The sequence below is a fragment of the Camelina sativa genome, chromosome 20, assembly GCF_000633955.1.
Source record: "Camelina sativa cultivar DH55 chromosome 20, Cs, whole genome shotgun sequence".
NCBI lineage: Eukaryota > Viridiplantae > Streptophyta > Magnoliopsida > Brassicales > Brassicaceae > Camelina > Camelina sativa.
The window spans coordinates 19,037,368-19,050,084 of NC_025704.1; the positions used below are offsets into that span (position 1 = coordinate 19,037,368).

A 12,717-nucleotide genomic window follows, 5' to 3' on the forward strand; every position below is an offset into this window, starting at 1 on the left:
ATATATATATATATATATATATATATATATATATATATATATATATATATATAAACTCTTTTCTAAACTTCTGAAATTGCATTTGTAAAAAAAAATTCTCTAAATTGAGCTATCAATTATGGTAAGATCTTTTTTAATTAATGTGTTGACAAAAAAAAATGTTCTTAAGTTATTCATGATTAAGATTTTGTAACGATTGTAAGATTAAGTCATAGAATATGCATGTGTACACATTAAGTCATCAACAATATTGTATTCATGCATTGCAGTCCAATTTTCACCATATATGAGAGTGCTACGACTAAAGATAAAATAAACTATAGGATCTGAAACTCCCTGCGAAAGTAATAATGATATAAAGAGATTACGAGTCATGTAATTGTTGATTAGTTTATAGATGTAAGTCTGTAACTCATAAAAAAATTAGATTAGTGAGAGTCTATAATCTATATATATATGTCATAACCATAAAATCGACTAGTTAATTATCGTGGTTCTACCATTTCTCTTTTATCAATTATATGACATATATGTTCTGAATCAGGAACAATGCAACAATACATACACAATACACACACACATATATATATATATATATATATATATAATATGTTTGAAAAAGAAAATAGTTTGGAAAAAAAAAAGAATTTGTTTTGATATTCTTTTTTTTGTTTTGAATATTCTTAAAAAACGTGTTCATCTTACTACCATATCTTCTAGCCATAATGCCATCGAAGAGGTTACGGATCTTCTAGTTCCCGTGTCTAATCACCTTTTTTGTCAACAACAAATAATTTATTTTTCAAGAACAAATAATATGTGAATTAAGTCTCTCATTTTTTTTTTTTGTAATGACATAATAACGAACGTAGCACAAACTATTATACTACGTGTATTAGTATTTTGTAATGTTTTTTTTTCTAATGTTGTTCTTCTATCAAAAAGTCTGAGATCTCCAATTATTGAATGTCAAAGGAAAATAATATAATCAATTAAACCAAGATTCAATCTACGTGAGTCGTGACGATATGATACATTGGTCTTAATCTAAATCATACAAACTCCAAAGTCTGTCCACGTCCTAGAAATTATTTTTTAAAAACACAGCCGATCGAAATCCTCATAAAAAAAACAATTATCTGAATCTCTTTGAAACTGGATTATAACCATACACTGATACACAGTTGTCAGGTATTTAACGTGCAATTTAGTGCCAAACAAGAATGATATATTATTATTACCAAGGAAAAAAAGGGATAATATTAACATTATTTACATAGACTTAGTCACGTAATTTAGATAAGTTATGTTATAACTTATAAGTATATTTATTCCTACGAACAAATTGTTTTTGTTATCACGGTTATATAATACATAAATTGGCCCATGGCTTTTCAAATATTTAAAAGGTCATGTCGAATAAAGTAGGGCCAAATTCATATAGCTATCCACTTCTTTTGGAATTAAAGGTTATGTACAAATGTATCTGTCATCACAAGAACCAAATATTCTACTACCTGATTCCCAAATTTAGCTATTTACAATAAGATATCTGTCTTTTTTCTTTTTTTTTTGCTAAACGAGTAAACAACATCATAAAATGAAAATAGTTTGGAACTTTGGATATTTGACTTAACTATAGTTACATTTGTAACTTGTAAGTAAAAAAGATACGAGTATTTCTCTATTTTTCGAGAAAAAACAAAAAGCCCATTTTTTATTTTTATTTTTGTTGTGAAACAAACAAACAGCCCATATGTCGTGGAAAAATAACAAAAACAATAAGATGTTAAAAACACATAAGAAATGTATATTTTTAAAAAGTTTAACCAATAATTTGTATAAAATAAATAATATAAAAATATGAAATTAATTTAAAAGTTATCTAGAAAACTGAAAACATCTTATACAGTAGAACCTCTATAAATTAATACTCTTTAAATTAATACTCGCTATAAATTAATAAATTCTTCTGGTCCTAAGTTGGGCCGGTGTAAAAAATGACACATTTCGATAAAATAATAAAATAATAATTTTTTTGAAAACCCTGTGTAAAAATATGATCCCAAAAATATTAATAATCAAGTAAAACAAAATATATATATATATATATAAGAAAATCTAGTGAAATATATGACTATTGTTATTTGTTTATTATTGAATTTGTATTTTTATTGGAGCTTATCTATAATCTTTCTGACTGCATCAAAGCTTATGGCGTTGTCTTCTCAAATCGTATCCAAAAATTATAGAGCTTTCTAGAGATAGCCCCATTTGACTTGAGGTCTCAAATTCCGGATCTTCCGCTGCACGGAGGCGGAATAGGGATTGTAATCCTTTCGACTTCTCATAAAATTAGGTAACACAAAACGATCTCAAAAATGACGACCTGAATCTCGATTTCTATTTTTTTATAAACAAAATCGAAATGTTGTTTCTTTTGTCCCTTCCAGGCGATCGGGATGTTCTTATTTGGGCATCTTGTTTGGGCTACAGGATTTATGTTCCCGACTGTTGCTGAGCAGTTTTTGGATATCAAACGGACCTCTCCAGAAGGTAATTTTAATGTGGCCGATTTCCCCTCTTTTGCTTCGCTCGAAACGATTGATTGAATTATCAAAAATTTGTTTTTATACGCGATAATTGATTCCTAATGTATAATTTGTTATTAATGTACCAAAATATTTTCTTCAACTTCATCATCACCATAAAAGATAGTAGCAGTTATTTTTTCTTAACTATGAACTTATACAAGTATCATTTTTACATGGATAATCTAGTAAACTATTGGCATCTATCCTATTACAATAGCCAAAATTATCAATCAAATCATCAAGTTCATGAATCTTTAACTTCATAAATTAATATTTTATTAATTTATTGATAAATTAATTATTTATTAATTTATCGATAAATTAAAACCTCTATAAATTAATAAAATTTCACGGTCCCGACCTTATTAATTTATAGAGGTTTTACTGTATTATGAAACAATACAACATCTGTAAAACATATGTAAGAAGTACTTTTAACGTTAAAAAATATCAATTCAGAAAGGAAACGATTGTTAATCGTTCTTCTTATATAGATTGTTTAGACCAACCCTCATTTCTTACAAATCTAAAATTTATTTTATTTGGTATTTGTTGGATTCTTAGTCATGCTCTCGAAAGTGAAGATATAAGATTCACTAAAAAGCGGGAAGGTAAATAACACTTTTGAGATCAGAGCTTTCTCTCCATCAATCATGGATGTGTCAAGGTTCGTGGATTTGTGTACAAATATACAAATAGGGACATTTTATAGAGAAGTAGCATCGCAATTTCGATAGGTTGGATATGCCAAACCTCGTTTATGCATCATAAGTTCAAGGAAACACTTGCTCTTCAATGTATTTGATCATCATCCATCTGTGTGTGTCAAACAAACAAAAAAAGCCGCTTCTTGTTACCTTCCGCAAAATCTTCTTTCCCGATTAATTTACATATCTGTACGGTCTCGTTGTCAGAATTCATCATCTTGCCTCTCTTTAACTTCATATTATAATGGTTTCACCTCATAAAACACTAGCCAGCCCAATTGTTTCCCCTTCGTTTTCTTTAGCTTCTGAAGTGTTTGCTGGTCCACGTGACCTCACTGGAGGAAGGAAAAGTAAAAATAGATAATGTCAAGAGTTTGAGGCTTCTTCATATGAAACTTGCGTCGTATAGAAGAGTAGGGATGCTTACAAGTGACATTGGTGATAACATTAACGGTTTTCTGAGCAGCAAGCGCTCTTAAGTTATTCCCTGTACCTAACAGCAACAAGCTTTTCATGAGCTGCTTCTGCTCCTTGGGACTTGGAGTTTTCGCCACAGCTTCTTCAAAAGCACGCAAGTCGTTGGGAGTGAGACAAGGGAGTGAAAGCAAAACCTGATACATTTAAGAAACATTTTCCACAAGTCAGATTTCACAATACAGCATGCAAAAGGACTCCAGAGTGGTTAATTCTGTAAGAATACTGACCTGACGGGGAGCTGCGTCTCTGTCAGCGAGATAAAAGAATATTTCACGGCATAGATAAACTAGATCAGCGCTGTTAACGGCATTTGACTCCATGGCTAAGCCTTTAATGACCGCATAAAACAAATCTTTTGACACAAATTCTCTGAGTTCCACGTTATTTGTTAGAATCGCTAGAAGGACAACAACACCACAAAAGCAACAGACTTTGGTGGTTGCTTCCCCATCTGTCCATGTAAATACTTCCAAACAGAGTTGCAGTGCTGGGAGAGCCATGTTTTTGTGATTTAGGAGGAAACTGCATATATGATACACTGTTAACTCTACTCTCATCCAAAAAAGTTAGCCAAGTAAGAAGTTGAAAAGCAAGAACAGTATGCATACCCCACTATAGAGTTGGATCTGAATGCAGACAAATCCTTGAGAGTAGACATATCCACACGGCCGACATGGCCTGGATGCTCCAAAATTGGAAGCCCAGGGTTTAAACCAGGAGAAGCTATCGTTGAAAGGAGGGTGGCAATCTCCCTTGTTAATTCCCTCAGAAGTTTTTCTTCCATTACTTCAAGTTTCATGTCAGNGTCAGATTTCATAATACAGCATGCAAAAGGACTCCAGAGTGGTTAATTCTGTAAGAATACTGACCTGACGGGGAGCTGGGTCTCTGTCAGCGAGATAAAAGAATATTTCACGGCATAGATAAACTAGATCAGCGCTGTTAACGGCATTTGACTCCATGGCTAAGCCTTTAATGACCGCATAAAACAAATCTTTTGACACAAATTCTCTGAGTTCCACGTTATTTGTTAGAATCGCTAGAAGGACAACAACACCACAAAAGCAACAGACTTTGGTGGTTGCTTCCCCATCTGTCCATGTAAATACTTCCAAACAGATTTGCAGTGCTGGGAGAGCCATGTTTTTGTGATTTAGGAGGAAACTGCATATATGATACACTGTTAACTCTATTCTCATCCAAAAAAGTTACCCAAGTAAAGAAGTTGAAAAGCAAGAACAGTATGCATACCCCACAATAGAGTTGGATCTGAAAGCTGACAAATCCTTGAGAGTAGACATATCCACACGGCCCACATGGCCTGGATGCTCCAAAATTGGAAGCCCAGGGTTTAAACCAGGAGAAGCTATCGTTGAAAGGAGGGTGGCAATCTCCCTAGTTAATTCCCTCAGAAGTTTTTCTTCCATTACTTCAAGTTTCATGTCAGGCCCATTTTGTACACCAAACGAATCTGGAACTTGTGCTCTGCCGTCACGCATAAGACTGGCCCAAGAGGAGCTAGTAGCTTGCTGACAATGAATAAACAACGGTTGCAGGAGCACTTCAAGCCATGACTCCCACATGTCAGCCGGACAAGATTTAACAACAGAAACTACAAAGGCGTGAATAAGCTGTCGTATGTGCCTGAACTCCATCGACTGTAGGTTCTCCATGAGTGCCACTGCGACATGGTTAGCATCTAGGCATTTGAAGAATGTATCTCCGATTGTTGTCGATAGACCCAACACATAGTATCTGCATTTGTAGACAATATGTATACCACACAAAATTGATATAGTTTAGGTAACCAGTAGATGAGAAGAAGTACAGAAATGCTGTACGTAAGACCTAAAGGAGGTTAGTAGATCCCTTACCCACTATCTCGGATACCTTTCAACCAATTTCGCACATTGGCTTCATTTGCCTCTGATTGTCCGTCTTTACCACCATCAAAAGATCCATCAGCATACACCGAAGAGACTTTTGACAATTTAGGATTTGCTTCCCCAAGGAGACTATATCGCTCAACATCAGGCATTGTCATTGCTGCCCTCATCTCTGGGGGTAGTGTTTGATATACTGAGGGAGACCAAAGGGAATGGATAACACGGAGAAGCTGAAGAAACAGGATAAATGAGTGTTAACGCGTTAATCTAAGGAAATCCTTACCAGGTTTTGGTAGCAACATAGTTTAGTTACGTGTTAACTAAGAATATTTAAGTTTTGAGAATATATACACATACTTTTAAGAGAGGTGGCAACATCCAAGATAGATGATGAGCCATAGGATGCAAATCTTGACTTTTTACTGAGGTTGTATTCAAGTTGCTTTTTCCATGTCCACTTCTCTTGAGAGCCTTCTCAAAGAATGTAACAGTGTGGAACAAAGACCACATGAAGGGCGTGTTGGAGCAAAGACGAACAAACCCCATAGGATCTAATAGATAATTATTCTGCCACTCTGCTTGGACCCACTGTTGGCTCAGTGGCTCCAGTAACCAAGCAAGAACTTCTTGCTGCTGTTGAGCTCTGCATCAAGATCAGACCTAATTTAAGAACATGATAAACCTAATGCTGGATAAATGCAAAACAAAAATAATTCATGTTACCCTGCTGCTGAAGCCATAACAAGAAATGCTTCACCCAAAATGTTATGCTCCCCCCGGAGCAAAGTTCCTTCTCTTTGCATATATGCCATTGTATCAGCAATAGTCTGTATCAAAGAAGGAATGAGGGTTAACATGAAAATCGTACCACATAAAAGGATAATTCCGAGAGGCAAATGTGAAACAACAAAAACGAAAAGTCGTGCAGTAAAGGTGTTGCAATGGACAGTGGTCATATAAGTATAACTTTACATAATTGCGAATAGGCGACCTTCACAATATAAGTTCATCGGTTTAGCACATAAATGAAGTCATAGTCTAAAATAATCATGAATATGTGAGCTTCACAGTATAAGATCAACAACCAACGTGAACAAGACGTATAAACTAAACACCTCTGATTGAAATCCTGAAAACGAACAACCAGCTCAAAGATTTTCCTATGCGTGCAGCGTGGTCTCCATATATATATATAAATCAGAGCATACAAGGCAAGCTAATCAAAATCACAGGGAAACTTTTTAGCCATAAGATCTGAGTAAAAATAGGTCCTGGTTTTGTATCTGAGTCTCTAAACGGATGGAGTGGGAGATCAGATTTACCTTCATGTGAGGCAGAACACTTTTTTCAGCGGCTTTGGCTATTCGTATAAAAGACGTACAAATCTGTAATCTTGCAATTCTTGAAGTACTAGTTGCTGGATCCTGCCAAGGAAACATGCTATAAATTTACTCATTCACTTCTTGACTCTAGGCAACGCACATTGCATATTGTTTGTATATATATGCATGTGCATGGATAAATTCAATCACTGAAAATATGTAATAGTAGGAAACCTTGACAATGTGTGGAAGAGAGGTAAGAAGTTCAAATAATTTGTTGATAACACTCCCAACTGCATCTGGGAAATACTTGAGGAAGGGACCAACTGCATCCAGATAGTGTGCATGCATTTTTATAAGTTCCGGCTCAGTCCATTTCAAAGAGAGAAGCTGCTGAAGCAAGCCTGCTTATCAAGAAGCCGAGAATGAATTAATGGGGTTTTGAAAATGTGAAAAATAAACAAAAGCTGGAAGAATATAAAATATGCTACCACATACCTTCAAATATTCCACGCAGTGAAAAATGAACTTCAGAACCACCACCAGCAAACTCATTTGACCCATCAAACACCGTCGCCACAATACAATCGAAAGCCAATTGCAGGCTGTCCATCACAGCTACATCCTGAATATGCACGTTTGTATCAAGATCACACATAAATACTGAATATCACAGCTATCAAAACTAGAAGATTGTGAAAAAAAACTCAGTAGAGAAAAGTAAGACTTCGTGAAAAAACCTGAAGAGGCACTGGAGATGCCAATAGATCCTTAATGAGAGTGATAATCCTTTCGGCTATTTTAGTACTAGAAACAAGGGGCTTGTGAGAAGCAATAAACTTGATCAATTCTAACTGCACCAAATAAACAAGTTTCTGGTTAATGTGTTGTTTGCGAAGTACTATCTAGTGCATTTGTCTCAAGAACTTACAAGCCTTGATCGGTATTGGCCAAAGTCTCCCTTCCCATCGAACTCATCACTCCACAGTTCCAGTGGCCCAAGAGAAAGAGCAATTCGTGGAGGGACTTTTTCTTTTTTGAGCATTCGCTGGAAAGACACATCCAAGATTGCGCAAGAGATATCATCATTAATAAGACTAAGAATCTTTTTCTTTTCGCTCTCAACATGGCTTGAACTACCAACTGCTGGTCCCTCTCCACTTAGATAAGCAGCAGCCTTCGGCTTTGAAAGTAAATCCCTCATTAATGCCTACAAGACAATGCCAAAGAGCACAAATGTCAGCCCGACAATCTTTATTATGTCTGTGGTTGATATTTTCCAGAGGATGGTAGGCGAGGAAGTCGTTATTATAAAATACAACATACCAGCCAGAAGTGCATTGCTTCATAGTGAAGACCCAGCTTAAAGTGTTGAAAGAAACCAAGCATCTACGTTAAAAAATGAGAATAAAAACAGTCAAACAAACGTGTCCAAAGTAACAGATTAAAATAGTGTAAAATAAAACAAAATAGCCATAAACCACAACGCAACAGAACGTAAAAATAAATAAAAAATTGCCAAAAAACAATCTAATTGAGAAACAAGATTAGGATAAGATAANGTGCATTTGTCTCAAGAACTTACAAGCCTTGATCGGTATTGGCCAAAGTCTCCCTTCCCATCGAACTCATCACTCCACAGTTCCAGTGGCCCAAGAGAAAGAGCAATTCGTGGAGGGACTTTTTCTTTTTTGAGCATTCGCTGGAAAGACACATCCAAGATTGCGCAAGAGATATCATCATTAATAAGACTAAGAATCTTTTTCTTTTCGCTCTCAACATGGCTTGAACTACCAACTGCTGGTCCCTCTCCACTTAGATAAGCAGCAGCCTTCGGCTTTGAAAGTAAATCCCTCATTAATGCCTACAAGACAATGCCAAAGAGCACAAATGTCAGCCCGACAATCTTTATTATGTCTGTGGTTGATATTTTCCAGTGGATGGTAGGCGAGGAAGTCGTTACTATAAAATACAACATACCAGCCAGAAGTGCATTGCTTCATAGTGAAGACCCAGCTTAAAGTGTTGAAAGAAACCAAGCATCTACGTTAAAAAATGAGAATAAAAACAGTCAAACAAACGTGTCCAAAGTAACAGATTAAAATAGTGTAAAATAAAACAAAATAGCCATAAACCACAACGCAACAGAACGTAAAAATAAATAAAAAATTGCCAAAAAACAATCTAATTGAGAAACAAGATTAGGATAAGATAACAAAGCTTTTGAAAGGTTGGCTCATGATTAGAAAGTACCGATTTACGTTATATAAGAACTAGTCCATTATGAGATAAAGTGCAGCTACATCCTAGCTGATGATTTACTTCCCAGGTTTTTCATGAACATTATAGACAACTTCATCATTTAAATTTAATTACATAACGATGTCAGTACCTGTTGAAGGTATAAAGCCAGAACACCACCATCACTAGCAATACATTGGAAGTTTGTTGAGCCTAAAGAAACCAAACTTTCACATATGCACTCAGCAAACTCATAATCACTTTCATCTATAACCCCAGCATTTGAGGCTGATCTGTATAAGAATTCTCTGGAGACATTCATCAGACTCTGAAACAGACTGCTGATTGCAGAATCGAATTCAGAACCAGGAGCATCACTGGGTCTTTTTCTGCACACAAGGAAAGTTTTTTTTTTTCTGTCATATGTCTACTAGAAATTATATAGATATATCAGGTCAAACAGCCCAGTTGCATACCTTGAGCAGACAAGTTTGAAAAACTCACAAGCATGAAGACGGAAGTCATGAGAAGAAAGTAAGACACCACACCTATTACAAATTTAGGGAGCACGTTTAGCAGGAAATATTTAAATGCTGATGATCTGTATAATATTTTCTCCATGAGCAACCTTACCCATTAATAATTCCATATCTGGAAAGATCTAGAACAGGAGCCCATTCGGCATATGCATTGATGGCATTTAAACAAGCTATAACCACAGCTGCGTGCTGTTTTGCCAAGTCAACCTGTTGCCTACTGGCTTCACTCATCGCAGCTCCAAAGTGTCTCTCGAGAAGCTGCATTATGTAATGAATCAAATTACCGCTACAACAGACAACATAAATGAGTGAAAAAATTGTGGCATACATTATACAATAAAGGCAAAATCTCAGGAAGAGATTGAGTAAGTCCCCGCAACAATAACCGACGCCTGTCACCTGGAGAGAAAGTCCAACTAAAAATTAGAGAGGAAAACAGACAGTTTAGATGAAAATTTTAGACATCACAAGGTACATATAAACTATCCGGATTAAGGTGCCATTTTTGTAAAATATGTCAGTCGACTAACGACTGAAAGTTTGCACTTACAATATAATTAAATTTCGAAGGTTAGCAAATATGTGTTTTTGCAACCTCAGTATTATAGCATGAACAAAACTACAACGCTGAAAAGCGCAACAGCACAGAGAAATGAGGAAAAAAAAAAACCCCTCTCAGATACCTTCCAAGTCCTCATTGTGAACTGTTATATCTTCAGGGAGCCATCTTAACATCATTGATACCACTTCAGCCTGGTATTTTGAGATTATTCTGTGACATTTTACATCTCCGCCTTATAAAAAAATTGAACAAATTAAAGAAATGAGAAAACATTATACTTGTAACGGGCCCTGTGCAGACAAGGAAGCAAGTGAAGGAAACAACTCCTGCCAAAGATCGGGGCCTTCTCTTCTAACTATCTGCAACAAGAAAACAATATGAATCCACGAGTTGGTTCAAGAGCGCGCAAACGAGCACCAGCCGCAACAACAGGAAACTATGACCAATAGAGAATGAATGCAAACACTAAGAAACTTGAATAACCTCAGCTACAAGGGCAGCTGACTGACTCTTAAGAGACCACTCCTCACACGGACTAGCAATCTCGGACATTAGTTCAACAGATAGCTTAGCAAAATCCCTGCGCTCTGAGGGGCTTAATTCCTCCCAACGTAGTCTAACCAAATGCTGCAAAAAAAGAAAGATAGCTCCAGATAACGTTGGTATGCTTTTCTTAATATAATGTTTGCAATTATCATGGATAGGTATAACACACAACACGATGCATTGAGAAATTGCGTAGGGATGAGATATATTCAAAACTCAAATACTGATAAGGTAATTTCATTACAGCATTGACATAAAGTCATTAAATTAATTTTATCAAAAAAAAAGTATCGAAGAAGTCCATCAAAAATTGACTTGCTAGCAAATTAGTTTCCTAGAAGAGTCTCCGCAGTACCTCATTCTGTAAGATGATATTTTTCAAACTAAACCTCCGGACTATATTTGGATTGCGAGTTTCGAACTCCAAAAAAAAAAAAAAAAGTAACCAAAGACCAAACCAATGTATTTATATCTATCCTTTCGCCCTAACATTTAAAATTCCCCAGTTTAACTCAAGAACAGCAGTTAGTGGAAAATTTAATGATATTCCAAAGTAATACAGCTTCGCACAAACCTGTAGCATTTTGAAGGCATGCAGTCGAATTTCCGAAGAGCACTCCTTTTTCACTAGAAGTAAGGAAATATTTGCTAGAACCCTGATATCTCCAGATTTAATCTGCAGTTATTGTATCAAAACAGAAGGCGAACAGGTCAATAAAACGCAAAGAAGTTTATAAAACCCTCAGGTATTCAAGAAATAATCAAATAAAAATTGAACAAGATTTATGCTTGCCCAAAACAGTGATCGATCGATATTTAATATTTGCCTAAATAGAGTTGAAGGAAACTTCCAAACGCCAAAACATCTCTGAAGATGATCCATAAGGCAACCAACAAGAGCTTGAAAGAAATCGTAAACAAGGATCACTAGTAATCAAAACCTTTAAAACACGCCTCAACTAGCAGAAACCACTCAGATAACAACAGCAACCAAAAAACACAAACCCTAAAACCAAAAGGTAGGCAAATCCTTAAATCGTAATTTTGCCAGAATAAACCCTTAAGCGGGATCGTTGAACCTTTAAGAAGCCTCCTCAGCATTCACATATACAAACCTCAGAGAGAATTGCAAACACAAATACTTAAAAATAGTGAAAGCAATACAAAGCTACTTAAAACTTAATACACCGGAAATTACAGCACACTATTCTCCACATAGACGCAAACCGATCACAGAGAACAGATTGATTGAGGAAAACTGAATTAAAGAAAAAAAAAGAAAGAAGAGAGTGTGAAGTTTAATCATACAGATTCGAGGAATGCAACGGCGGCTTTACGAGCATCGGGAGTAGAGTTATAATCGAGAACAGCGAGAATCGCCTGGGCGACATTACTCGCCGTGGAATTGGTGCTAACATCCATTGTTTCCCGGCGAACAAGAGCTTTCCCTTCCGTCGAATACCTAACACACGCAAAGAAGATTCCTATTCCTAGTCTTTCAAAATCAACAGCGAGAGAGCGAGAGAGAGAGAGAGAGAGAGAGAGAGAGAATGTGGTTGCTCTCTGGTTTTTAAGTAAATTAGAATTAAGGACTAAAGCCGACTTGCAGAGAAACTTTTTTCGGGTTTTGGGGATTTCACAAATTATTTAGCGTATTAAAATAAAAGCTTCCGTTTTCGAATTAAAAATGTACTTTTGTAATATTTCTATTGGCTTGTTTTTTATTTTTTACTTATATTATAAATACAATTCAAAATAATTTAGCTTTGCAGCTAATATTTCATTCTCTTATAAAAAAAGAATATATAGAATATAAAAATTCTATGATTCTAAGGTTATTCAG

The 12,717-nt window shown here is 35.6% G+C and overlaps 1 protein-coding gene across 1 annotated transcript; it reads right to left on the bottom strand.

Annotated features, from left to right (window-relative positions):
* LOC104771241 (protein HASTY 1-like) lies at nucleotides 3,187-12,477 on the bottom strand. The gene is made up of 22 exons (XM_010495739.2): nucleotides 12,183-12,477; nucleotides 11,449-11,550; nucleotides 10,812-10,955; nucleotides 10,607-10,687; nucleotides 10,450-10,519; nucleotides 10,095-10,165; nucleotides 9,861-10,024; nucleotides 9,704-9,775; nucleotides 9,379-9,616; nucleotides 8,967-9,029; nucleotides 8,572-8,850; nucleotides 7,727-7,840; nucleotides 7,485-7,611; nucleotides 7,221-7,390; nucleotides 6,987-7,088; nucleotides 6,388-6,491; nucleotides 6,022-6,307; nucleotides 5,653-5,894; nucleotides 5,030-5,533; nucleotides 4,648-4,942; nucleotides 3,729-3,912; nucleotides 3,187-3,636 (listed from the first exon to the last, which is right to left on the bottom strand). The coding sequence occupies exons 1-22, from the start codon at nucleotides 12,294-12,296 to the stop codon at nucleotides 3,557-3,559; spliced, it is 3,606 nt and encodes a 1,201-aa protein (XP_010494041.1). The 5' UTR covers nucleotides 12,297-12,477; the 3' UTR covers nucleotides 3,187-3,556.

What these genes read in the sequence shown, in the direction of transcription:
- LOC104771241 (XM_010495739.2), bottom strand. Translation starts at nt 12,296, where the DNA reads ATGGATGTTAGCACCAATTCCACGGCGAGTAATGTCGCCCAGGCGATT. An exon ending in GTGTTCTGCCTCACATGAAG is followed by an intron (nt 6,492 to 6,986) that starts GTAAATCTGATC and finishes TCTTTGATACAG; the next exon opens with ACTATTGCTGATACAATGGC. An exon ending in TGTTGCCACCTCTCTTAAAA is followed by an intron (nt 5,895 to 6,021) that starts GTATGTGTATAT and finishes CTGTTTCTTCAG; the next exon opens with CTTCTCCGTGTTATCCATTC.